Source organism: Eretmochelys imbricata, chromosome 20 (assembly GCF_965152235.1).
Source record: "Eretmochelys imbricata isolate rEreImb1 chromosome 20, rEreImb1.hap1, whole genome shotgun sequence".
In the NCBI taxonomy this organism is placed as follows: Eukaryota; Metazoa; Chordata; order Testudines; family Cheloniidae; genus Eretmochelys; species Eretmochelys imbricata.
In genome coordinates, this window is record NC_135591.1 from 14,586,306 (window position 1) to 14,613,684 (window position 27,379).

At 52.8% G+C, this 27,379-nt stretch overlaps 1 protein-coding gene across 2 annotated transcripts; it reads left to right on the forward strand.

Annotated features, from left to right (window-relative positions):
* The first annotated feature begins 9,378 nt into the window (after positions 1-9,378).
* On the forward strand, positions 9,379-20,269 carry ATP5MC2 (ATP synthase membrane subunit c locus 2). Of its 2 annotated transcripts, XM_077838515.1 has the most exons (6): positions 9,414-9,474; positions 11,116-11,185; positions 11,429-11,495; positions 15,759-15,836; positions 17,041-17,231; positions 19,995-20,269. In XM_077838515.1, the coding sequence occupies exons 1-6, from the start codon at positions 9,429-9,431 to the stop codon at positions 20,107-20,109; spliced, it is 567 nt and encodes a 188-aa protein (XP_077694641.1). In that variant the 5' UTR covers positions 9,414-9,428; the 3' UTR covers positions 20,110-20,269. The 2 variants fall into 2 exon arrangements, with proteins under 2 accessions (XP_077694642.1, XP_077694641.1); XM_077838516.1 differs by lacking the exon at positions 11,116-11,185 and having other exon boundaries at positions 9,379-9,474.
* Positions 20,270-27,379: the final 7,110 nt, after the last annotated feature.

The following is a 27,379-nucleotide window of genomic DNA, read 5'->3' on the forward strand; positions in this document are numbered from 1 at the left end:
TTTTAGTGTTCTCTTTCACAAATGTCTAGGAAATTACAGTTACACTGAGAGATGCTTAAAAGAACACCAAGGTGGCAAAGACAAGCACTCAAGAGCTGGGGAGGCCTGAATGAAGGCCAGCTGAGCCTAGCCCATAGATCACAGTGGAGTCCTTAGCTCCAGGATCACATGCGGGGAGATCATTCAGGGCTGAGGGATGGGCAGCCAATCCCCAGATAGGGTAAAGGGAAGTTGCAGGAAAGCACAAAAGGAGGTCTCCTGGGCGGGGCCTGTTGTATCCAAACAACCACCTACTGGCTTTGCTGGGGGAGGAGTCTTTCCCCTTTGCTTATGGGGCAGGGGAGAGAACATGTGGCCGGACCCAGCCCTTCCCTGCCCTCGCTGTGTTAGGGTGCATTGCCATTCCTGGCCACTCTGGCTCGCACAATCCGGCTCCCACCAGACAACCCGCAGCTCCGCCAGGGACCCCAACCCCCCAGCCTGTCCTGCTCCAAGCCCCTCTTCCACCCCACCCCCCACTTTACAAGGTATCACTCACTGCTCTGTTTATCAGCGGGGCCCTTCTAAGGAGCTCACGCACCCCCCGCCCCTCCCCGCCCTGACCCGCACATGCTAACCCATTGCCCCGAATGCCCGGCAGGCGCTCAGTCTCGCTCCACTGTGCTACCCGTGTCTGAGCAACTCCTGAGTGGCCACCATTCGGGAGCCCGGGCGGATGGGGTGGGCGGCTCTGTGCTGGGGAAAGGCTGGGATCCAAGGCGGGGGAACCTTTAGAATAATCGATTCCAAATTCCATTCCCAACCCAGATCCCGTTCCCCTCCCCCGATCCCATCCCCCTGCAGATCCCATTCCCTGCCTCCCCCGCCCCGCCCCGCTGTTTTTTCTTTACTAAAATCTCCCTTCACTCTGGTTTCAAGCTGGAAATATTTCTGGATGCAGCTGGAGCATTTCCTCCTGCCCGGCCTGCGTTCCCTGGCACCCAGGGTGGGGTTGGGCCCTGGCTGAGTACGGGTGGCTGCACCCAGCTGAAGTCAGCGGTGGAAGAAATCAGGCTAGGTGCTTCTTCAGCCAAGAGACCCTCTCTCACCCGTTTTCTGATCAGAGTGATCAGCGGGCGGGTGGGGGCTGCGCTCTAGCTATTCTGAGCCCCTGCAGGGGTCGCTGCAGCAAGGTAGAAGTTGGAGCAGCCCTGAGAGCTGCTGTAGCTTGCCCTGAGTGCACAAATCCTGCTACTGCACACACATATTGCACGCATGTGCATGGCACACACTGTGCATGCTTGCAATATACACACGTGTGCACACATGCACATGCATTGCGCATTCGCAAACGTGCATTGCACACACTGTGCACACTCACGCTTCCACACGCGCGCACACACCCACTGAGCATGCCCGCACGATGCACACACACATGCATTGTACACAAGCCTTGCAGACACACTATGGTCACACACTTGTGCACGCGCTACGTGGCTAACCCTCTAGGCCCACACACACATGTGTATGCTGCCCCCACGCATCCCTTCCATCCCAGAGCCTGGCAAAGCCCGGCAGCCGGGGGGGGCCCTAACTTCAGAGCTTAGCGCTGAGCAGACACTAATCCAGGAGCCAGCCCTGTGTCACCAGCACTCTGGGCCTGACAGCTCCATTAGGCAGCGCTGGTCCAGGGGCAGAGAAGAAAGGCTGGGAGCCTGGGCAGCTCGTATTTCTGCCGGGTGAGGGTGCTGGGCACACCCCTCAGGCTGCATCCTCCCTGCGCCAGCAGCCGGAAATTCATCAGACACACCCCACCCCCCTGCCTCCCCCATCCTATCTTTTAACAAGCCCTGGCGGTTCCGCCCCACTTTCCTCCGCCCCGGACTCGCCAGCCAGCAGTTGTCATGCCAACCCGACCTCCGACCCCCTTAATGGCTGTTTCAGGTGGTTATTTATGGCAGCGATTAGGCCCTGGCTGGATTTATGGCTCTGTCCCCCCCCCACCCCAGCCCCCAATTCCGAGCCTCCCTGGCGCAGCCAATGGCCATTGGAGGAGGCCCAGGAATACGGGCCCAGGGAAATGCCAATGCCTCAGGGAGTGGGTCCTTGGTGGCACAGCACCGGCTGGGAATGGCGATCACCGGTCACGGGCCAGGCCAGAATCCCAGCGCACCCCCCACATCCAGCCTGACAACGGGAGCCCCCCAAACCCAGGGGTCTAAGCCAATAGCTGGGGCCCACGGGGCAAAGCAACAGCCATGACCGGGGCTGGGGCTGGTGATACACTAATGCAGCATGGGGACAGGGGTCCCTGCATCACACACGGACCAGGTCGCCGTGGTGACAGGCTTCTGTATGCCTAGGGCCCACCCTGCACCGCTCCCCACACCCGCCCCCAAGCTCCACCCCATTTCCACCTCTGCTGCCAAGCCCATCAAGAGAAATCTGCCCCCCCATACATCACTGGCCCCTCTCCCCATTTCACTTTATTTACACAACTGTTACAGATGTTCCCCCCCTCCAATCACAGGGCCCCGGGACAATTGTCCCCCGACCTGCTGAGGGTCGGGATTGCGGGGTATCAGCAGAGCTGTTGGGGGGAGCCCAGGGCTGGGATTAGAGGGGGGTTGGGGTCAGGATTGTGGGGTATCAGCAAAGCTATGGGGAAGCTCCAGGCAGCTCCATCATCTCCCCTCTGCTCGCCCCACCACTTTGAGCAGCAGCAGGAGCCTGATTCGGCCAGGCACCAAGAGCCCTCAGCTCCCACTCAAGCCAACGGGAGCGGCAGGTGCTCAACACCTCACAGGATAGGGCCCTAACCAAGTGTCTGTTGCCTCCACAAGTCCCAGCCTGGCCTGACCAATCTCCCCCACCCCATCTCCCAATATCCTTCTCTCCCCCCCATCCCACCCCCAGACCCCAAACCTCTCTCTGATTCTGGTTAATGGGAAATGAAAACAAAAACATCTCTTAGTGTAGGTCCTACAGATACGAAGCTGAGCACATGTGCGTGGGCCTGGAACGTTTGGGCCAGCTGTTCTGCCCATGCTCATGGCTCATTCCTTTCCCACGTGAGCAGTGCCCTGTTTGGCCCCTGGAGCTGGCTCCTCCCATGCCAACACCCTCATCCAACTGGCAGGTGGCTGCTGGGCCATGTACACTATTCAACGATGGGATATTTGCCTTATGCTCCTTAACTAACTGCTCCCAGCCCCACACATGCACTTTGCCCAGGAGCTACAATCCTCACTGGGCAGAGGGGGAAACTGAGGCACAGAGGGGGGAAGTGACTTCACCCAAAGTTGCACACAGAGCTAGGAATAGGACTTGGGAGACCTGACCCTCCCAACGACCCCTGCTCTCACCACTAGATCCCATTCCCCTCTGGGAGCCAGGGATAGAACCCAGAAGTCCTGATTCCCAGCCTTCCCCCCCGCTCCAGCGACTCCACAGCACTCCCTCCCACTCCTCTAGGATACAGGTAGCGCCTCTCAGTCCCTTCCATCTCCCTCCTCGACCTCTGCTGTTCACCTCTCCTCCTTTGACAGAGATCCCACCCAGGGTGGGGAGCAGCGATTGTTTATCTATTGAGGCTAATTAGGAACGATCGTTAGGGTGAACCCCATCACTCACAAGCAATGAACATGCTGTAACTAGCAGCAGAGCTTCTCCCTGACGGGTGCCAGAGATGGCTGTACCAGCCCGGGATCCCAACTACCTGCTACACTCAGCACCTGGACTGGAGCTAATTGCAGTGGGCCTAGCCCACGGGAGGCTCCTGAACTCTCATTTGTGCTTGTGGGAGACTGCGAGATGGCAGGGGTGGGGGATCAGCAGTCAATAGATAGAGGTGCATATATTGATCAATCAATAGATTAAAGGATTATTTTTCTTGGCTTGATCCTTGGGGCTCCATTCCTACCTCTAAGCACCAGTGCTCCCAGCCCCTGCTAAAACCCAGCCCCGTCTCTTCCCTTCACTGCTAGGAACCAATTATCCCGTGGAGCTCAACCCCGCTAGGGCTGACATGTTTTAACTGCATCTTGGGTCTCCCCCCTCTACAGTAAACATGAGTTAATGGCTTCCTCCTGGCCCAAGGAGCAGGTGTGTCAGTTACATCGCTCCAAAACCTCCAGCTAAGCAAAGACAACTTGATATTGAATCTGGCTTTCAGCCCTAGCCTCTCGAGAGCCACGGGACTGGGAGGCTATGTGTGTGTGAGTGTTGAAATGTTGTGTGTGTCAGTCCCACGCTGGCGGGCCTCGAAACCACCACCGCCCGCAGTGCTCCTTCCCTCCCAGCCTGTGCCCAGAACCCAGGGTAGACTCAGCGATTGGCACAGGGTCACCCAGTGTGTCTGTGGCAGAGAATCCCATTTTCCCAATGCCTCTCCTGCTCCTTTGTGGGAAAGGAGTCTGGCCCCCCAAAGCAGTCTCCTATCAATGACCTGGGCCAGCACCCTTGAGGTCAAAGGTTCTGTGTCCTATTGCCAGCCCCTCACCCCCTGACCCCAATGCCCCAGCTGAACTTCTCCCCAGAGCCAAGCCCCAGTTTACACCAAGCCTTGGAGTACCGGCATGACCCCACCCCTGCCTGCTTGACCCCACCCCTGCCTGCGTGACCCCACACAGAGGTCACCATTTGGAAGAGTGCACTGCCCCATTCCTGCTGGCATGCGTGGTGCATGGTGCATGGGAAGTCACACAGGCTTCGGAGACAATTCGGGTCCCGATCCCAATGTTGAGCCCAATTCATCCCTGCCCTGGGGCAGGAGCCAAGGGCAGGCAGCTGGGAGCAATTCAGCCCCCCCATGCAGGGTACAGCAGACAGGGGTATCACGAGCTTGTACCCTTGTTGCAATGACTCCTCTGGGCCACAGAATAGCCAGAGCATAGCTCTGCCCTGGCCATGCCCCCTCCTGTCCTGTCTCACCCCACCCCACCCGCCTGAGACCCACCCCGGGACAGCCCCTGCACTATGAGGCATCTCCAAGAAGGGAAGGAGCAGACACCTGCTGATGGCACCTGGCCTGACCCAAGCTAGCGTGAAAGGGCTATGGGGCAATCAGACCCATTACACCCGGGGCCCATCCACGGTTGTGCATTGCTTCCTTCACACTAGGCTGGCCCTATAGACCCAAGCCCCCACCCCCACTGCACCCTCAATCCCAGCCCCCCTCAACTTGAGCTAATGGAACCAGCAGCAAAGCTGAGGTTGCCCAGGAATTGGGGTGTCCTGATGGCAGACGGAAAGGGGCCTGATCCCCCACACACACTCCCTCCCTGCAGTGGAGCCGCCTTGCCCCCCCGGCCTCCTTCCTCCCGATTCGCCGCGGTGCAGGAGGGAAGCAGCGACATAAAAATGCAGATTCGGGATTGGTATGAAATAACATTCGATATAAATCCCTCTCCTGCGGGTCGCAAGATGAATCGGCCGCATTGAAATTCCACCGCAGTGATAATTAAACTCAGGATCGGCTCTGTGCTAAATTACATTCCTGCAATGCCGCTGCTTCGGGTCCCGGGAAATTGCTCCCAGGGCCTGGAGGAGAGGTTTTATCGCCCACCTGGGTGTGCCTACTGGAGAGGTTTGTTTCCTCTGAGACCGTAAAGCTGCCCCCTTGATTTATCAGCCCCTTCTCCCAAATCCGATTAAATATAGGATTTCTGCAGGATCCCCAGCCCCGCTCCCTGGGCCGGCTCCCGCAGAGCACCGGGGCCGAAGCAGGCAGGACAAACAACCCCAGCGAGGGCTGCCAGTCCCCCTGATTTACAGCCCAGCCCTGCTTTATGGGGGCTTTGCATTTTTGCTCTTGCTTTTTTCTATTCCTGCCTCTCGTTGTCCCGGGGGCCATGTCCCCCTCCTGCTCCCACCTTCCCCGCCTGTAGGAGTCTAGGTATAGGCAAGGCCAGCCACTGCTGGGGGTGGCCCATAATTCACCAGCCAAGGCCAACCAACCTGCCATGGGTTTGTCCTGTGTTGGGACTGGATAGGGAGAGTTTGATCTCCCCACCCGTGCACCCCATGCTCATGAGTATCAGGGTGGGGGCAGGGAGAGCCCACTGGAGCATCTGCTTCGGGAGACGGGGCTGGGGCAAGTGTTTGATGGGGGTGGGCTGGTGCTCTGGGGCACCAGTGGGCAGTGAGGGGGAGGGGGGTTCACCTGCTTCTGATTAGGCCTCATGCCACCCCACTCTGCCCCACAAGGTGCCCATCAGGCCACCCCTGCTGGGTTAATGGCTAGAGCAGGTGCCCTGGCAGCTGATGGGGAGATGTGGGGGCAGAGAATCAGCTTGGTGGGCATGTGGGTGCGGCTTGGACTGCTGGCTGCCCCACCCTGACCCTGGCTGGGAGGAGGGGAATGGAAAACGCAAATATAAAGAGAGGGAGGGAAGGCTTGTAGCAAAGAGACTGGGCTGGGGTGCAGGACACCTGGGTTCCATCACCCTCTCAGCCCCCAACTCCCCATGTGTTAGGGTGACCAGATGTCCTGATTTTATAGGGATGGTCCTGATATTTGGGGATTTTCTTAATTAGGCACCTATTACCCCCACCCCATCCCGATTTTTCACACTTGCTCTCTCGTCACCCTACCATGTGTCCTGTGGCCGGTCACCGAGGGACAGAGCTTCCCAAGTGCTCAGTGTCCAGCACTCCCATGGTTCCCAAAGAGGTGCAGGGGGGGAATTCTCCATTGTTCTCAAGGGGACGCAGATACACTCATTCCCCCACCCCCCATTCAACTGGGGGTCTCTGTGCAGCGCCCCAGCCTGGGGAGATGAAAGGGTGCCCCCTAGTGGAGCTGGTGGGAGCTGCACTTGCAATGGGCTCCATTACTGCTGGAGTGACCCCGGCTGACCCACCAAGGGACTCAGCTGGGAGCCCCGGAGATCAGTGCTGGAAGGTGCCAAAGCTGGCTGGGGCTGAGGAACCAGCAGCCGTGGTCCAGACAGGCAGCCCCCAAGCAGAGCCTGCCATAGCCACCGCAGGAGATGTTCCAGGCAGGGCTGCCCTTGAGGCCTGTAGACAGCTGGTGGGGGTGGGAGGGAGCCCACCTGCTGGTGGAGAAGGGGGCCAGCTTGGTGGGCCTGGAGACTGCAGTCCTGTATCTCAAGCAGGGCCAACTGCTCCCCAACACAGTGTGGCTGGGCAGGGGGAGGCAGATCATTCAGCTCTCATGCCAGGAAGTGAGTGTGGAAGGATTGTTCATGTGTGTGTGTGAGAGAGAGAGAGAGAGAGACAGAGAGAGAGAATATGCTTCCTTCTGTTGACCAAAGACCCAGAAGGAATCTAAACGCCTGAACCCTGGAGCTGGACAAAATGCCCGTAACAACGTTTCTTGGTTTTGGTTTGTCTGTTTCATGATTGCTGAAACAGAAGCTACTTCCTCAAAACAGCAGTATCCCAGGGGAAATCCCCATGGATTTAGGGGGCTCCCTGGTGATTAGTGAGCCCCAGCTTTAGTTGAAGGGGTGGGAGTGTGTGGGGGGTGGTGTGAAATTTTAGCAAAGACCCTCTTTCCCCAGAGTACTCTTTAGGCATCTGAGTTAAACAGGCTGCTAATAAAGCTAAAGACTGTTCCACACTCTTGGCAGGGCCTTCCCTTCCCCAGGGCCCTAATTCCAGCCTCTCACAAAGTCATAAACTCACAGGCTGTCCTGTTGCCACAGGGTCTTCCAGAGAGGCTGAGACCTGAATTGCTACAGTTGAAGTCAAGAAGCTGCCTCCCTGCTCACTTTGGGCAAAACCCGCTCAGGCCCCTTCCTCCATCAGAAAAACATGTAAAAGCACCGATTTCCACTGGGATTTTCAACTATCCAGAGTCAGGAACCACTTTGGTGGGCCTTTGGTTTCATGAATGTGTCTCTGTGCAGTATTTAAATGCTAGGGACAACCACAAGGTCCTGAGGAACTTTTATTAGCAGCTATTATTATCTGTATTGTGGTAGAACTTGGAGGTCCCAGCTGAGACTGAGTCCCATTGTGTTAGGTTCTGCACAGACACAATCCCTCTACCAAAGACCTTACAAGGCAGACAAAGGGTGGGAGAGGAAACTGAGGCACAGGATGGGGCAGTGACTGATCCAGCAACTCAGGGGCAGAGCCAGGTGTCCCAACTCCCACCACAGTGCCCTAGTCACCAGACCATACTGCCACTAGCAGTTATATCCCAGAGCAGCAGATATGATTAGCAAGGACAGTGGCTAACTGGAAAAAGAAGGTTGGATTTCAAGAGGGATGGAGCCACCATGGGACTCAGGAATGCAAGCTGGGCCAGGGTCATTACCAGGCCTCTCAGCTGCAACACCAGCCTCTATCTGCAGTGACCCTGACTCTGGGCCCTGAATTTTTACTAATACTTGCAAATGCGTGGCTTGATTTGCAGGAATCAGTGAAAGCTGTGGCCACCCTGCACCTGCCAGGACATTTAGGGGCCTAAATAGGAATTTAGGGGTCTAACTTTAACACCCCACCCCCCACCCCACCAGTTTTGATGTCAGTTAATGGAGTTTGCAGTATGCAGTTCAGAGCACTAGGGGGAGAACTGGAGCACATGCAGGGATGGTCGGTTACAGATAATGGAGGTTTCTGCCATAAAGACTCCATATATGCAGGGTGGGTAGCTCGAAAGCTTGTATTACTTCACCCACCTTGTCTCTATAAAGATGCCATCTCAACCCAAGCAGCAGGCCTGGAAGGGGGGCACAAGGAGCCGGGGTATCTCTGTTGCCCTGATGTGCTCAGCCCTTTCTGCATGGACACGCATAACCCTGCCCTGCTGGGAGGACTTGATCCTGGACTCAGATTCTGGAGGGTGATTTTACGCTTTTTACTCTGATTTTTCTTTTCCCTTTGGGTGCACCAGGTTTCATCCCGAGGCCGGTATTGTATGGAAAGCTAGATAATCCCCAGAAGAAAATACCCCCTACCTGGGCACCGCTTACCAAGCTTTAGCTCTGCTCCTGTTGGGCAGATGGCATTATGCAGATGGTGCCTGATCCAGCAGATGGCATTGTACTCCCCCATGCAATACGGTCCCTGGGCCAGAGGGCAGTGCTACAGTGTGACCTGCTGTATTGCCCCTGGATCAGCAGGAGGCACCTGCAGTACTGCCCTAGCTCTGTAGGGGATGCTGCACTCACCTGCAGTATCCCCCCCAGGTCAGTAGGGGGCGCTGCACCCCGTACTTCTGAGCCTCGGCCAACAGGTGACGCTGCGCCGACCCCTCTGTAGTACCGCTCCATGGCCTGCTGCTGGCGCGGCGCCCTCCAGTAGTACCGCCTCCCGGTCAGCAGGTGGCGCTGTGGCACACAGCGCGAGCTGTTCCTGGGACCTTCCTGCCGGGCGGACGCTCTGGGCGCTCCCCGCTCCCTCTAATACCCCTCGTTCGCCGCCGAGTTCCCGCCTGCCGCGGACGTCACTTTCTGGGCCGCGTTGTGGTCCCGCGCATGCGCAGAGACCCTTCTCTCTTTGCCCTTCCTCCTCGAGCACCGGGTAAGGAGGACCCGGCCCCGGCCCGGGCGGCCTGGCCTGGCCTGGCCTGGCGAGGCCCCTGGTGCTGGGAGAGTGGAGGGGCTGGGGGTGACGGCGTAGGGGGAGAAGGCTACGGGTGTGGGGGGAGGGGCTTGGGGGTGAAGGCTGGAGGGGAGGGGCCGGGGGCGAAGGGGGGAGAAGGCTGCGGGTGTGGGGGGAGGGGCTGGGGGTGAAAGTGGTAGGGGAAGGCTGGAGGTGTGGGGGAAGGGGAGGGGCTGGGGTTGAAAGTGGCGGGGAGGGAGAAGGTAGGGGTGTGGGGGAAGGGACTGGGGGGAAGGGGAGGGGCTGGGGGGAAGAGTGGAGAAGGCTTGGGGTGGGGGGGAGCTGGAGTTGGGATCCCTGTTTGACTGGGGTGGGGGGTTGGGCTGTGGGGGAGGGAGGTAGCTGCCTGGCCTGGAGGAGGGGTACTAGGTGGCTGTATGTTGGGCTAGGTTTGGGATCGCCAGGGCTCCTGTTCTTCCCTGCCTCCTGCTGGATGTGCCCAAGAGGGGAAGCCACTGCTGAGAAGTAAATGACAAACTCCTACCAGTTCGCTTTAATTATTCAGCCCCCCACACCCCTATCCGTTGGTGGGGTCTGGTCTCGATCTGTAGACTAGAGGTGGTACTGATCTTTATTGCAGGGGGCCCACAAAGCCATTTTTGTTACAATAGAGGCCCCAATTGTCCTGGGTGCTGAAGAGACAGCCCCTGTCCTGAAAAGCTTACAGTCTAAACACACAGTATGAGAGGGACAGTGCCTTGCCCAGAGTTGCCTATCAGATCGGTAGCAGAACTGGGAGTAGAACTCAGGTCTCTGGGTTCCTAGTCTAGTGCACTACCCACTAGACCACTCTGTTTCTCCTTAATGCTTATCACAAGCTTGAGGATCCTTGGATGAAAAGTGCTTGGGACACGCAGAGTATTCATGTACGTTGAAAATGACTTCGGGGATCTGAGAGTCACTGACCACTTGTGCAGGAGTTAATGGGCCATTCCCATCTCTAACTTATTTGATCGTGAGTGTTAGAAGCCTGAGGGAAACTTAATGCAAGTGCTCCTGGGGAATTGTTTGACTCAGCCACACAAGTCCTGGATGAAGGGGGCTCTGCTACTGGGGGCTTGGAAGGAGTCCCAGAACCCGAGGATGGTTCTGGATTAGGGGATGAGACATGAAGATGCTTTGTTGTCTCCTGAGAAACTCCAAAGCTCTTTACAAAAGCAAATGACTTGAGTTTTGCACTCTACACAGAGTAGGTAAATTATATCCCCATATGGGAAAACTGAGAGAGAGTGATTTCCATATGATTGAGTGAGCAGGAGTGGGAAGTAGAACCCAGATGTCCGGAGTCCCAGATCATACAGGATCCTGATGGGTTTTTCCCATCGTATCTGTGAGTCTTTCTATTCTAGTATGGTGCCAGTGCTTTAAAGCTCAGCCAAGCTGTGGGTATTGGTCTCTGGTAGCTGAGCTGCCTACCTTATTTATTTTGTGGTAGCTCTTAACAGCCTCAGTCATGGACCAGGACACCGTGGTGCTAGGCACTGTACAAACAGTTGATCCCTGTCCAAAGGATCTTACATTCTAAATACTTAAAGATTTTGTGCTCTGCTTCCATTCCAGGGTCTTCGTCACTGGCCTGCACTGTTCAGCCCCTTGTGGGTTCCCATGGGATTAGCATTGCACTTTTCTGGTGCGTTTGATATTGTGCAGTTAATGGTCATACCCCCTTCTCCCACCTGTTGTCACCTCTTATGATGATCCCAGTTACCTGTCGTGGTCAATATTATCACCTTGGTAATATTATTTTGAACTTTTGGCACGTTCACTGGGAGTCCCCCACTCCCCTTTGCAGCATGTTTCTATTGCAGTGAATGATATAAATTGCAGGGTGATGTGGATTCCTAATGTGGTGGTGGTTTGGTTTCTCTTCCAGTTTTGTGACCCTCCTGCTGTCCCCGAACATGTATGCCTGTGCAAAATTCGTCTCTGCTCCTGCCCTAGTGAGTAGTGGAAAATCCCATTGTTTTTATCCATTCTAATACTAGGCATTTCTGTAACGCTTTGTTTTCAACATATTAGCTAATCATCACAGCACTTAACCCCCTGCCACATAGGTATCTCCATTGTCTAGACAAGGAAACTGAGACCCAGGTGCCTGTTGTCGAGGACACGAACCCCAGATGGCACGGTTCGTTCTCTGACCGGAGAGATACAGGCAACACCAGCAACGTCCGAACACAAAGCTCTTTACTGAAGAGTGCACACAACAATAGAGAGCAGCCCGTCTCCAAAGAGAACCAGCCGGCCTCTAAGTAAAACTCATAGGGTTTTTATAGACAGTTCTGTCGCGTCACAGATTCATTCATAAAGCAGCCCATCCCCCCCATATTAGTTAAAATCCTCTTTCTCTATATGCATGCACATCTACCCCTCTTATTGTAGATAACTTTTAGCAAATCGTAGTGCTTCACTAACTTTCTTATCGGTATGGGTGTCAACCAGGAGACGAGGAGTTAAAACAGACATAACACAAGAGCAGGGAGTGGAAAACAGTGCCTCTGTATCTCAAGGACTGTTCCCAGCACATTTGGTACAAAAATGCAGGAATGCAGGACTCCCCTTTTTTTCTTACTCCCTACAACTTAAACAAGTATTCTTTTATTCTATTTATCTCGTTCAGGGACTTTCCCAGCAACCTTTATTGGCCTGACTTTGGTTTGGTTGGCATAACTGCTTCATATTTAATTTTTCTCACCTAACAGTCCCCCCTTTGTCCCTAGAGTGCCATAGGGGAACTCTTGGGACATACTGGTCTCTGTGTGCAGTGACTTAAAAATATTCACTGGTTGGTAGGGGACAGCTTGATACCCATCCAACAGCCACATCTTAACATAACATACAAAATTATTAGGCCACAAACAGTTACAATGGCACTGCGAAGCACATTATGTAACCAGCCACCTATATCTGGAACCCAATTGAACAAATTGCTTCACCATGAGTTGACTCGCTCTCCTCCATGGTCTTTTGCAACTTGCATAAGGTGATTTGCTCTTTCCCAGGTGGCGTTATAAACGTCCAGAACATATACACAGCATTCTTGCCCAATTAACGCACATGTTCCTCCCTGAGAGGCCAGCAAAATATCTAATGCCAAGCGGTTTTGGAGAACCGTCTGCCTTAGTTTTTTTTTTGTTCAGTTGCCAAATCTACCAAGGCATCAGCAGTAGTATTTGCCATTATCTCCAACACTCCCTGAAGTCTCATGACTCCTTCCCCAATACACCTGGTGGCACCTCCACAGGCAAAGACAAATCCTGCACAAGCACCCGTCCAATCATTTAGGGCATGCCAAGTAAGGGGGCAAAAGTCATTTGCATCTTCCTCAGCCCCTCTTACATTCTTGATTTTTCCCTTTAGGGAGACGTGTGCGATATACTACAGGTGGTTCTAATCAAGCCAAGTAGCAGGATCCACTCCATGAAGGAGGGAGGGCTAGGTATGCCTTGTTACCACACACCCAGTATACTCCAAAAAGGGTAGGAGTGACTTTGGACCAGGTATTATTAATACGTTGGTACCATCCGGTCCAAGATGGGAGGGAGAATTTAGCCACGGAGGCATTAGAGGAACATAAACACATAGTATGAGTTGGCAGGTTATACCCAAGCGTGCAATTTATAATGTAATGGTCAATCAACTTTATACAAAAAATGTTCTTCCCCATGCAGACTGCACTTGTTACCCCCAAATCTATACCACGCGGAGGTGCAAGAGGTTGCCCCATCTGGGGGAAAGAGAGATTAGGACCTCTTTTACTCTCAAAATGAGTGCCGTTAAAGTAGGCTGTGTATTCACTATTACCCAAAGCTATTTTCCCTTCTCTTAAGAGGCACCATTGACCAACTCGTTTCCAAACTATTAGATACCTGCTTTCAGAGATGCCGGTATCAGCCCAGGTAATATTTGAATTGCCTGTAGAATCCTTCCAGGATGGGGTCCAGGTCATATTCATTGCACTAAGGGGAATAGGAACCATGGGAAGACCTTTGTGGCTATCTGCTGGTATTAATGAGCACACCCAGCATGAAGTGTTTTGTAGGGCTGGCATACGATATTTCATTTCATGGGCAAGACGTATAAATGTGTTAGAACGGTGTGATTCTATAGTCTCAACTCCCCGTACCACCAGAAAAGAAAGATAACAAATACTAAACAGATTAAAAACACAAGAACCCAGCTTAAAGAATGGGGCCATCTTTCCCTGAGAGGACACCACCAAATCAAGGGTTTTTTAGCTGCAGCCGGAGCTTCAGGTCGCCAAAAGGGGTAGCAGTCCATTTGTCTTAAGCACAGATGTTGTCTGCTTCTGATTCACCCGGTTCATGGTGGGGTGAATGTGCGTGGCTCCCTCAAAGTCCGAAGCTGTCTGCTTCTGGGGAACCTTTTTCCAGGTCAGGTTCTCTAGCGGTGCAATACAGGTTAGCTCTGTCAGTGGATAAGGGAGAGGTTACTAGCACTTCACCTTGTTTTTTCCCCTGCTGTCCAAAAGGAGGAAAGACAAAACCCCAGAAGGAGGGACAGGCTGATCAGTAGTCGAAGTGAAGTCATCTTGAGGTGGAGGGGTCTTTTTGCAGTAAGAAGCACGGGTCCAGGCAGTCAGTCCTCGACACTGTAGTGTCCCATGAAGTGAGCGGCAAAGCTAGGAATAGAACCCAGGAGCCCTGACTCCCAGTCTTGTTCTCGGACATTCTGCCTCTAGGGGAGTACATTGGGGGGGGGAAAAAAGTAGATTTCACGTCAGTCTGTATCTGCTTAAAGTAAGGGTAGCTAAACCATGGTCAATATGCTGCATGGCCAGCCTCATTATCAATATGGAGGTGAGGACTGCGGGTATTACTGATGCTGGGAACTGTAGTTGCCACAGACCACACTTCAGTATCAAAGATGACCGTAGCTGCTGTCTACATCTTATGCAAAATGGTTGGGGCTCTTAGCCAGTTACCAATGAATCCCTCGGCACCATAGTTTAGTGGTAACTTGCCCTCGACAGGCCAGATAATTGTAACCTTTTCCTATTAGCTACTAATTAGCTGGGTGGCATTTCCTGTCTCTGGAGGTGTAATAAAACTTCCTTCTGAGCTGAGCTAAGCTGCCTGCTGCAACGTTGGGGCTGCCAACCCATTAGACTTGTAACTTGCTGCTGGCTCTCAGTAATGCTGCCCTGGTGTCAGTCTGCCTGCCCTCAGGGCCCGCATGTCAGGACTTGGTTATTCCCACAACATGCTTCAGTGTCAAGGGATCCTTAACCATGCCTCGAGCTCTGCTCCACCCAAGGCTGGGGCACATCTCAGACACGCTTGTGTACACTGACCTGCAGAGCTATGTTGTGGAGATCTGCTCCCCTACCACAGTGTCCTACTGTAGATGGGCCCTGCTTGGCTACATCCTTCACGCCAGCTTCAGTAGCCGGACACTAAGTGAATCCCTCCTCTGATCTGAGTTCGGTCCAGATGGCTACAACAAATACAGCCACCCCAGCCTCCTGTTTCATCAGCTCATAGGTGAGGAGGGAATCACTGATTAACTGGAGGTGCTTCCTGCTAACTCTGTGCTAGCCTGGGGTGGCAAGTGCCAGCAATAAGGTGATCCCCTGGTAAACAGGAAGCACTCTCCATTTTCCATCGAATTGTGTAGCGTCTCGTGGCTTGTCTGCACTTACCGGGGGATTGCGCAACGATCGATGTATTGGTGGTCAGTTTAGCAGATCTAGTGAAGACCCACTAAATCAACCGCAGATTGTTCTCCCGTCAACTCCTGTACTCCACCGGATCGAGAAGAGTAAAGGGAGTCAACGGGAGGGCGTCTCTCCTCGATATCGCGTGCCGTGGTCCCCACGGTAAGTAGATCTAAGCTACGTCAACTTGAGTTATGCTATTCACGTAACTCAAGTTGTGTAGCTTAGATCAACTTTTAACTGTAGTGTAGACAAGGCCTCAGTGAGAGAGGGCTGGTTCTTGGATGGTGCTTGTCTGCCCCAGGTAAGTGACTGTCCCCTGTGTCTCCTGGTTCAGTTCCCTTCTCCTCCCTTCTCCTCCCTTCTGTGTTATTGCTCCAGTTCCTTTCCAGTGACCTCTCAGTCTCCGCATAACTCAGCTGACAGGTTTGCAGGAAGCTGGCGCTGGGTATCTGGTAGGGATTGTATTGCATTGCCTCTCTGGGCAGAGCGGCTCCGTCTGAATGATTACTTTATCTGTCTGCAGGTGAGGAACAGCTCGAGGCTGCTGTGCAGACCAGTCTCTGCCTCCCTGCTGAGCAGGCCGGAGACCAGGACAGATGAGGTAAAACGCTGAGCTTGGACCATGAAAATGGAGAGGATCGTCGGAGCTTGAATTGACTTAACCATTGGGTCCAGCAGGGGGCGTGCAGAACAAATATTCCACTCCATAGCTTCTTTGACTAGAGCAAAGCTGCGGGGTGGAAATCCCTGCTGGGTGAGGAGACTCAGCTGGGCTGGCTTGCTCTGTCGGGCTTCTGGGCTTAATCGCTCAGGGAAGAATCGTAAAGCAAAAGGAAAATCTGGGCAACGGAAGAAAGCATGTTAACCGTGCTGCAAGCTCTCCCCCTGGAAAGGGATTGGTGATTCAGTAGGAGGTGCTCTTCCTTGCAAGTCAACTCTGAACCAATCCCCCAGCATGGGGCTAGAGTGCGCTGTGCTGCTACAAGCTGTATTAGGCAGAATACTGAGAACGGGACCACTTGTGGTCATTTAAAAGTCCTCTGGCACATGCAAGGAGGTTAGCCCTGGAGTCCCGGCCAGCTCTCAACTTGTAATTAGTCTGCGCCCACAAATTGCTCACCTGGGCTCAACTGAGAAGTCACTTCCTGACCAGAAGTGTTCTACACTGCTAAACAGCTGCCAAATTCTACCCCAGCCATGGCTGCAGTTCAGTGGTAGGTGGAACTTCATAGAAGGATCATGTATTAGAATTAAAATGTGTAAAGCACTTTAGTGCCTTTCACTTGAAGGATCCCATAGAAAGGGGCCGGGGGGAGACGCAGCAGGAGCACTAGATGGCTGTAAACCCAATATCTCAGGAATGCTTCTAGGCCAGTGCTTTATAATGCTGGAAATCCAGCTCGCCAGTAGTTTTAAGGCATTCATTTCCAGGCCTAGCAAGTCACAGGACCTTCTCTTACTAAAACCCCAGGGAGATCAGAATTGCCCCTCCATATGGGGAAACTGAGGCACCAAAGTGAAGAAATTTCCTGAGGTTACAAGGAGAGCTGAGCTTAAGTGGCTCCCAGTTCTGTGGCTCAGTGCACTAAGTATGCCCCTCTCTTTAGCCTAACTCACAACCTCACCCCTCTAGAGGCCCATGAAGTCAGCTCTCCAAACCATGTGAGAAACTTGGGTTCTTGTGGTCCTTAGTCTGCTCAGTGCAGATGTTTCCATGGCAATGCCCTGGTAGAGAGCTGGCAAAAAACACTTCTAGAGCTCCATCTCCAGCTGAATTTCACTCTCATCTCTTCAACTTATCCTAGCTCGGCTCCACCCCAGTGCCCCAGAATGCCCTCCTCCAAGCCTTGCGCCGGGAGTTCCACACCAGCTCCATCTCCCGGGACATTGACACTGCGGCGAAGTTCATCGGTGCCGGTGCTGCCACAGTTGGGGTAGCCGGCTCTGGTGCTGGCATTGGAACTGTATTTGGCAGCCTCATTATTGGCTATGCCAGGTAAGGAATTAGTCTGTATCAGTTAGCTCTTCCCCTGCTTTAACCATGTCCCCTGGCTTGCTTACAGCTGGCGCAGGCAGGGCCTGGGATGGGGTATCAAGCAGACCACGGGCCAAATCTGGACAACCAGATCCTTTTGAAATGGACTCCCGAAATCTTTTTATTTATTTATTAGTTATTGATCTATTTTTTTTCTCTCTCTGGAGTCTGGTCCTTGGTTATATCTTGACCAAGAAATTTGGACCGTGACAAAAAATAATTGACATCTGGCTAGGACTTCCCAGTATGAGCCCCTGAGCGGGTGTGCAAGTGAAAGCAAGACCCTTCAGAGCGGTTGTAAGGGAAAGGCTGATAAGAGTGAACCCAGTCTCCTGCTCTTCCTGTGCATCCATGTGGGACTTGGATTCTTTAAGCTCTTCTGTGCAGCCTCAGCCTGTTAAGATGGCAGCTCCTTATGTGATAGCCCTCTTTAAAAGGAATAGTGATTGATTCCGCTGAACCTGGATACAGTGCCTAGTCTGTTACAATCCCCTGGGCCTTTGCTCTCAATCTTGGCCAATGCTCTTGGCACTGTCAGTGGAAGGGACCATCAACTGTCCATGAGGAGCATTTCTAAATTGGTCTGACCACTCCTTTATATAAGCAGGAGATTTGGGGTAGGAGCAGGACTGCTGAGTACTCTTACTGAGTATCAAGCCCTTCCTGTCTAGGGCACAGATTCAGATCCATCCTGAAATCTGTGGGTCAAATGAATCTGGTGGGTTTCAGTTTCATCCTTTATGGGTGGGAATGCCCCCTCCCGGCCAGCTCTAGTGGATGCTTTTGAATGGGCCGTGGAGGCCAAACTTCCACTAAGAGGGGTCATTGTTGGGCAGGGTGGGGCATGCTGTAGGGGACACTGGGAAAGCTTGCCCTGGCACTGTCCCCTGCTATGCCTCTACTGTGGAGTCTCCAGAGCAGTCAGCCTGGTGCCGAGTTCACATCCTCTCCTCCGCAACACGGGCTGTCCCAAGGAGCCTGTTGGTGGCTCTGAAACAAAGTGGGATTTTCCCACTTCCTCCTGCTGTGGAGCTCTCTCTAGTGGTCAGGGTGGGTTTTGGTTTCTTACCATTACCAGTGGTGAGCTGGAGCCGGTTCGCTGGAACCAGTTGCGCAGGACAACCGGTTCTAAAAGGGCTTCTAAATTTAACAACCGGCCAAAAGTGGCGCCTTAGGCACCGACTCCATGGGTGCTCGGGGCTGGAGCACCCACGGGGAAAATTTGGTGGCAGCTCCCTGCCTGGCCCCAGCTCCCCTCTGTTCCACCTCCACCTCCTCCCCTGAAGGCACCACCACGCTCCTCCCACCCCCGCATCCCCCAGCTTCCCGCAATCAGCTGTTCACGTGGGAAGCCTGGGAGGGCTGAGAAGCAGGCAGCAGCTTCGCCCTCAGGCCCAGGGAGGCGGAGTGACCTGGGGCAGGGAGCAGTTGCCCTGTGCGCGCCCCACCCCCGGGTTACCTGCTGCGGCGCAGGCGGCCCTTCTTGCACCCCCAGCTCGCTTCTGCCTCTTACTCCCTGAGCCTGAGCGCGAAGCCACTGCTTGCTTCTCAGCCCCCCCCACCCGCTTCCCACACGAACAGCTGATTTGCAGGAAGTAGGGGGTGGGGGGACGAGAAGCAGAGCAGGGAGGAGGTGGAGTGGAGGTGAGGTGAACTGGGGGGCGGGGGGACCTGCCGGTGGGACACCCACCAAATTCTCCCTGTGGGGCCCCAGCCCTGGAGCACCCACAGAGTCAGTGGCTAAGGCGCCACTTTTGATGTGATCAGTGTGGGGAGCGGCCGCTTCTCCCCCCTCCCCACCCCGCCCAGCTATGCTACCCCGCCCCTAGGAGCCAGAGGGACCTGCCGGATGCTTCCTGGGAGCCGCCCTAAGTAAGCACTATGGAGACTCCCCACTTTGCCCCCCGGCAGGTCCCTCTGGCTCTTAGGGGTGGGGCGGGGTGGGACCCACTACGGGGACCCACGAGACTCTCCTGTCCGGTCCTCGGGGCAGTCAGGGGGGAGGGGAGGGGAGTGGATGGGGCAGGGGTCCCAGGGGGCGGGCCATGACCCTCTCGTGGGGTGAGGAGGGAACCGGTTGTTAAGATTTTGGCAGCTCATCACTGTCTAGCTCATCACCCTAAACCCATAACACTGGGATTTTTGTCAGCACTATGTGCTAATCCCAGTGCTGTTGCCCAGCACTGAGAGAGCAGGGGACAGGTGTAGGCAGCAAGTCAGGCTTCTTTCAGACCATCACATGTCTGTCAAATACTTGAATTTGGGTCTCTTGAATGTAAAGACCCATCTGGAGTGAATCTAGGATTCAACCATCTGGGAGCTCCTCTGTAGCCAGCCATCATTACACTGCCCCCTGGTGGGAGAGGCTGGGACTGCACTAGCCTTAGTGCTCCCAGACTGTTCTCTCCCCATGACTCTGCATTGTAGTGATTTCTCCCTCTGGCCAGGAGGAGCTGTGCTTGGCTCCCTTCAGAGACTGCCCTGGGGATCAGCCAGAGGGGGTTGATCAAGAGCAAAGTACCTCATGGGCCATTAGGAGCTGGCAATGCTTTACCTTACTGTTGAGCAGCCCCCTCTGGCTGATGCCAAGAGACATCCTGCTCTCCCTCCGTGCACATTGGTGTATCTGACTCTTGGGCTGCTGTGCCCAGCCCTGCAGCATGGGGGATGCTCACTATGCTCCCACATGCTTCACTGACTGGTGCTTTCTTCCTCCCCTCACAGAAACCCTTCCCTGAAACAGCAGCTGTTCTCCTACGCCATCCTGGGCTTTGCACTCTCCGAGGCAATGGGGCTCTTCTGCCTGATGGTGGCTTTCCTCATCCTCTTCGCCATGTGATGGAGCCAGCTTCCTGCTGTGTGTTCCTCCTGTGTCTAGTCTATTGTGAGCGGTTGTGAATGTCCTAATGCAGGTGGGGGTATCCCTGCCTCCTAACCAAATCTGTCTGGCCCAGCCCTGACTGAGGGAAGGTGAATAAATACTGTATTGAAATACAGAATGTAGCTTCTTGGTGTGTTCTTGGCATACAGGGAGCCACTTAGGCCGCTTCCTCTATGTATGTGCACTAAGGTGACCAGACAGCAAGTGTGAAAAATCGGGATGGGGGTGGGGGGTAATAGGAGCCTATATAAGAGAGAGACCCAAAAATCGGGACTGTCCCTATAAAATCGGGATATCTGGTCACCCTAGTGTGCACCCACCTGCTAGCTGATACTTGTACCTGCAGCCATGCTGCCTAGGGCTGTGCTCTGGGTAGACCTTGGTAAGATAAGGAGGGCGAGGCCTTGGCCCTGGGGGAGCTTTTAGGTGCTGCAGGACTTGGGATGGGTGACTCAATAGGGGGCGTGCTCTCTTCTCAGAGTGGTGGGAGGTGCTGGTGAGCTTCAGGAAATAACATCTGAGGTTCTGACCATCTCTGGTCAAGTTCCCAGGCTACTTTCCCACTAGAATCGGGGTGTCTAATCCTTGTGTCCTGGCCAAATTCCAGCTCTAGTCTTTCTTCAGGCTGACTCCTTGTAATGGCACTTGGACACAGCAATCCCTTCAGTCCCAGGCACCTCCCCCCACCCCGCAGTCCAGAACAATCAGCATAAACAAAGATTAAAGTTGTTCATCGTTCTTGCTAAGAAGTGCCCATTAGGGAAGGAAGGGCATTCCCAGACTCTGGCCCCTCACAACACTTGGGCTCTGAAAGCCAAGCTGGGTTTTCTCTTCCTCTGACGACATAGTGGATAAGAAAGGATCCACAGTGAGAATGGCGGGGCGAGGGTGATGCTGCTCTGAATCTGTGCATGCTCCTGATGCCAGTAGGTGCCAGTCTGTGGAAACCTAGTGAAATACCTCGGTCTAGGGAAGGGTCTCCATAACTGGTGCAGAGAGGCCTTTGCCTAAAACACCCCTGGCAAGAATGGAATACAAAGCAGGGATGCTAGGAATTGCAGGTGCTCTAGCTCAGGTGCTCCAGTTCTACCATAAGCTACTGGGTTCAGTGCAGAACTCCCTGGGCTATGTTCTGTGTCATGAGGCTCCCTCTGTCTCTGGGGTCTTCGCAGCACCTAAATGTTGGGGAAAGGCAACTCAGCCTCTTAACCTGCTTCAAAGAAGCAGCCACTCTGCTATGAACTGAAATGGAATCCATCTGCATGGCCCACAGGGACTGTCTGACAGCATAAGCCCAGGGCTATAGCCTTGGGGACACTCAAAGCTTGAATCAAGTTAGCTGTAGAGAGGGTGTATTCAAAATGCCTAGCCAGAGGGCACTGGCATAACTCATTGGCTATGCTGTGATAGTCCACCCTGGGGCACTGGAATGCTTAATGTCTACACTGGCAATTGAATGACAAAACTTTTGTCTTTCAGTGGTGTTAACCCTTTTCCCCCCCACCCACCCTCCAAAAGACAAAAGTTTTGCCACAACAAGTGCCAGTGTGAAGAGAGATCAGAGTGGTAGCCGTGTTAGTCTGTATCAGCAGAAAGAACGAGGAGTCCTTGTGGCACCTCAGACATGAACAAATTTATTTGAGCATAAGCTTTTGTGGGCTAAAGCTTCATCCGATGAAGTGAGCTGTAGCTCACGAAAGCTTATGCTCAAATAAATTTGTTCGTCTCTAAGGTGCCACAAGTCCTCCTTGTTCTTTCAATGTGAACAGAGCGTTGTTGGCAGGGGAGCGCTGTCAAACACTGCTTGTTGGGGGTAGAAGTTTTTTGTCAGCAGGTGAGCTGACAAACAGGGCTACGCTGCTTGACCTTTAGCAGCACAGCGGTGGTGACACAGGCATGTCGCTAAAAGCTGGGTAGTGCAGTCATAGCCAAAGACTGGGCATCAGGCAGAGTTGGGGATGAACCCTGGCCCCAAACTTGATGTTTTCCAAACACACACACATAAGCAAGCTTTCTGTCTCTGAAGAGCTTGTCTTGATGTGACACAAAGCAGCAAACAGGACAAGATCGGTCCAAAATCCACAGCGAAGGAGTATCTATGGGAGGCTGTTCCCACTGTGGGAGCTGCAGTGAAGTAGGTAGGAGAGTATCTGGGGTGACGTCAGACAGCAAAAGAAGACAGTGAGACTAGCCTTTCCTGGGCCCTGTGTGGGGAGCTATGCCTGGCTGCTGCCTGCCATCATACAGCTGGAGCTATGGATCTGCTCAGGGATAATCCAGTGCTGTGCTAGTAGGAGGAAAATGAGTTGGGGGAGCTAGCAGAGGAGCTGGGAGAGTCTTGCCTCCCATTTAGCCCCTGTCCAGGCTCGTTTAGGTTATAAATGGGAAGGGCAGCTTCCCAAGGTGTGTTTGCTGGGCAAATCCAGGCTCTGAGTTCAGCAGTCCAAATACTTCCAGGGTGGTTGGCAGCTGCTGAGACAATTCCAGCTGGAACCAGCCTAGCTGCACATTCCTTCGTGGCTGCCTTGTGCAGTCTGCGCTGGTCAGTCTTCAACCAGCAGCGTGGGAGGGAGACAAGTTAGAAGCAAGAGGATTTGCTAGCCCTCAAAGGTAGGGGCCTACCTCCCCAGAACCAGAACCGAGTCAGTAATTAGTGAATTAGCTATGCAGTGCCAATCCTGTGCTAGCTGCTAATGACACCTTGTACTTAGAACCCTGCCTGGGAAGCATCTCCCCCTCTCCCTGTGGCAGATAATGTGCTACACTTGCGCTGTAGTGGGGAAAGTGAGGCAAAGAGTGGAAGAGACGTGCCCTAAGGTCTCCAAGGGAGTAGAAGCCAGCTCTCCTGCCTTGTGGGCCTGTGTCTCAACCTTCCCCCTGGCAGCAGGCTGGTGCCCTCTATGAGTCTGTGCAGGATGTGGTCTCAGTCAGTATATGAATGCCTCTGTCACACAAGCTGCCCTAATCACTGGCTTCCTCGCTGATGGGATCAGTGTGACTTGAATGAACCACAGGGCCGGTTTGCCCCTCACATAGACCCCCACCCCAGTGCACCCCCAATACAGGCTTGAGGCACGTTGGCTGGGTGCTGAGAAGCCGCCTACTGCCTCAGATGCACCTAGTGGGGATGGGGAACCCAGGCCCCCGCTGTGCTAAGCAGGCATCTTTCATCGCCCCTCTGTCTTGTCTTTGCCAGTGGCTGATGCTTTGAAGGCCGCTCTGGGCATGCTATTTAGGTGTCAGTATTGTGTTAATTTGCACCTGGTCAGTGCTGATGTTGGAGGGGAAGGACGGCTGCACTTTGACCTCACTCTGCTCGGAGCACCCGCAGCTCAAAGGGAAATGGCCATTGCAACAAAGCTGTGGCCACCTTGACTTGGCATGGCTCATCATGGTACATGCAACAGCCACTGGAAACTTCGCAGCTAGTGTAGGCAAGGGGCAGTCTGTCTTTCAATTCTGTTTGTACACTGCTTAGCACAGAGGGGTCGTGGTCCAGGATTGGGGGTGCTAAGGCACTATAGTAATACAAATAACTCAAAGGTGGCCTTGACCAGGAACCACTTGTGAACCACTGTTAGTAGTGCAGGGCCTGTGACACACAGGCAAGTACATGTGATTCCTCTCAAAGGCCGTGGGGCATATGTAAGGCAGGATTTTAGAACTGATCATGCCTGCTGCACTCTGAACCCATTTCTCCTCCCTGCTACTGACTTGTCTTACATCTACCTGCCTGATTTTTATCTAGGTATTTACACAGCCCTCACTGCTGTGGTATCTGATCAATGGGTTTTTCCTCACTACCAATGCTGTGAGGTAGTAAAGAATTAGCTCCATTAAACAGATGGGGAACTGAGGCACAGGGTAGATTAAGTGATTTACCCAAGATCACACCAGGCATAGGGAACAGAAGCCAGGTGTCCTCAGTCCTAGCGCAGTACCCTTTCTGTTGGGCCATCCTCCCTACTCATCCCTGCCTCAACACAGAATCATAGATATTAAGGTTGGAAGAGACCTCAGGAGGTCATCTAGTCTAATCCCCTGCTCAAAGCAGGACCAACACCAACCAATCATCCCAGCCAGGGCTTTGTCAAGCTGGGCCTTAAAAACCTCTATGGATGGAGATTCCACCATCTCCCTAGGTAACCCATTCCAGTGCTTCACCAGCCTCCTAGTGAAAGAGTGTTTCCTAATATCCAACCTAGACCTCCCCCACTGCAACTTGAGACCATTGCTTCTTGTTCTGTCATCTGCCACCACTGAGAACAGTTGAGCTCTATCCTCTTTGGAACCCCCCTTCAGGTAGTTGAAGGCTGCTATCAAATCCCCCCTCACTCTTCTCTTCTGCAGAGTAAATAACCCCAGTTCCCTCAACCTCTCCTTGTAAGTCATGTGCCCCAGCCCCCTGATCATTTTCGTTGCCCTCCACTGGACTCTCTCCAATTTGCCTACATCCCTTCTGTAGTGGGGGGGACAATAACTGGACACATACTCCAGATGTGACCTCACCAGTGCTGAATAGAGGGGAATAATCACTTCCCTTGATCTGCTGGCAATGCTCCTGCTAATACAGCCCAATATACTGTTGGCCTTCTTGGCACTAAGGGCACACTGCTGACTCATATCCAGCTTCTCATCCACTGTAATCCCCAGATCCTTTTCTGCAGAACTGCTGCTTAGCCAGTCAGTCCCCAGCTTGTAATGGTGCATGGGATTCTTCTTTCCTAAGTGCAGGACTCTGCGCTTATCCTTGTTGAGCCTCATCAGATTTCTTTTGGCCCAATCCTCCAATTTGTCTAGGTCACTCTGGACCTGATCCCTACCCTACAGCTTTCTACAGCAGGAGTAAACTGAGCTAAGATACCTCTTACACACACCCGGGCTGCAATTAGAGCCGCAGGGAGTACCTCCTGCTGTTGTAAACCCCACAGCTGGTCCTGAAAGCCTGGTGTTGATGTTGCTAGGGAACCAGGCTGCCTGGGTGTTTATGACAGCTTTGCCTGTGTTTTGGAAACCCACCCTCGATACTGAAGCAAGCCAGCCCAGCGGTTGATAAAACCCCAGGCAAGAGGTGTTAAATGACTTAGCAAATGCTAAGTAGCTTGTATCTGTGCTGCATGGACGTCAAGGCTGAGCAAGTACTTCTTTCATCAACAGGGCCCAGAAGGGCCAAGGCCTGGAAAAGAGACAATTAGTGCTGGTAAGTCCCCGGAGGGGAGCCATCAGCTTGGTATAAATATACTCCATGGATTAGAGAGAGGTATATCACACAGATAAAATACAAGCTGACAGCTGGAGTCTCTTACAGCAGGTGGGGTCAGTACATACAAATTGAGATTAAACTTCCATTATCATTCCCTTCCCTGCTCAGTTACTTTATAACTTTCGGAACCAGATTCCTTTGGGGATAAATTTTTCCAGGCTTGGGCTCAGCCCAGCTGTGATTGTTGGGTTTTTTTAAGTTTGAGCAAGATTTATTCAGCCATTTGGAGTTCTTTCTGCATGTGAAAAAGAGAACAAGGCAGGAAAATCCTCTTTCTCTTGTGTTCTGATCAGAAATGTCCTTGCAAAAGTTCAAAAGGCCTGACTAAATTTTGTTCCACCATGGCTTACTTTGTAGATCTTGGTGAGACCTAAGGAATAAGTCAAGTTTGAAAGTAATCGCTGGTGTTAAGAAAGTATTTTTTTTTAACAACAAAAATACATGTAGAATTTGTTGGGAGGTCTTTTAAAATGCTGTCTGTCTAATGGGGTAACGTTGCCATAGTATCCAATCACCTCACCTTCTTCAATACCCTACTTCCCCCACATACATATCCTGTGAGGTAGGGTAGTGCTATTATTCCCATTTTACAGATGAGGGAGCTGGGGCCCAGAGAGACCAAGTTACTTGTCCAAGGGCCTAGACTCTCTAATCTATAGAGTGGATTTATCATAAGGCTGCAGCAAAGCAGGGAACTGAATGCAGGTCTTCCAAGTCTGAGCCCTGGTCTATACCAGTGGTTCTCATCCAGGGGTTCAGGGCCCCCTGGGGGGCTGCCAGCAGGTTTCAGGGGGTCCTCCAAGCAGGGACAGCGTTAGACTTGCTGGGGCCCAGGGCAGAAAGCCGAAGCCCCAAGGCATGGGGCTGAAGCCCAGGGCCCTGAGCCCTGTCTCCTGGGGCTGAAGCCAAAGCCTGACCAACTTAGCTTCGCAGGGGCCCCTGTGGCCAACCCTGGCTTTTATATGCAGAAAACCAGTTATTATGGCATGGGGGGGCATGGAGTTTTTATATCATGTTGTGGGGGCCTCAGAAAGAAAAAAGTTGAGGACCCCAGTCTACACTACAGAGTTAGGTCAAAGTAAAGCAGCTTACGTTGACCTAATTATGTCAGTGTACTACTCCAGGAGAGGAGTAGGGCTTATGTTGGTCTAGTTAGGGCTATCATTTGTGTCAATTTCATGGCTCCATGCTGGAGCCATTTTCCCCCTTCCTGACTCTTGTATTGCTAAGTGGGATTTAAATTTCTCTCAGTGCAGGTCAGAGAAGTGACATTTGGGCTCTGTCACTTTGCAGACCTCCCATTTGCTTGAGGGATCATTTTGTCTTCACAGGCCTTGTAGAAATAAACTCATATGGGGGTTCCATGTTTATTCCCTGTCAGCTCTGTTATCAGTCTCTCCTGAAACATTGATGCCTCTCACAACACTTGGTCTCTGAAAGCCAAGCCAGGTTTTCTCTGCCTCTGACATCACAGTGGATAAGAAAGGGTCCACAGTGAGAATTCACCTGGATGATACTGTTGACGCCCCCCCCCCCCGACAAAAGGGAGAAGTGCCAGAGACTTCATGACATCCCCTAGGGAATGGAGCGGGGGGGGGGGGGTGGAGGGGGGAATCCCTCAGGGAATTCTGACATCTCAGAATTTGTTTTCCTTCTAAATCAGAATGAAAAGTCAAAACATTTCTATTCGGAATCTAAACATTCTGTTTCAATAATGTAAAAAGATTAGAATAAAAAATATTAAATAACTATATATTATATATAATATAGATATGTTCAAATTAATATTTTAATGTACAAGTAGAAACAAAATTCATAAAAATATAAAGTTGAAAGAAAACATTTTTACTTTATCAAAATGAAACTTTAACATTATTGAAACTAAATGAGAAAGTTAAAATTGTTTTGACTTTTTTCCCAGTGAAAAATTTCACTGAAATTTACACATTCCTGTAAAGCTTGTCA

Coding starts and splice junctions, on each gene's coding strand:
- ATP5MC2 (XM_077838515.1), top strand. CDS start 9,429: ATGCGCAGAGACCCTTCTCTCTTTGCCCTTCCTCCTCGAGCACCGG. Junction 9,475..11,115: donor CCTTCCTCCTCGAGCACCGG/GTAAGGAGGACC, acceptor CTTCCATTCCAG/GGTCTTCGTCACTGGCCTGC. Junction 11,186..11,428: donor ATTAGCATTGCACTTTTCTG/GTGCGTTTGATA, acceptor TTTCTCTTCCAG/TTTTGTGACCCTCCTGCTGT.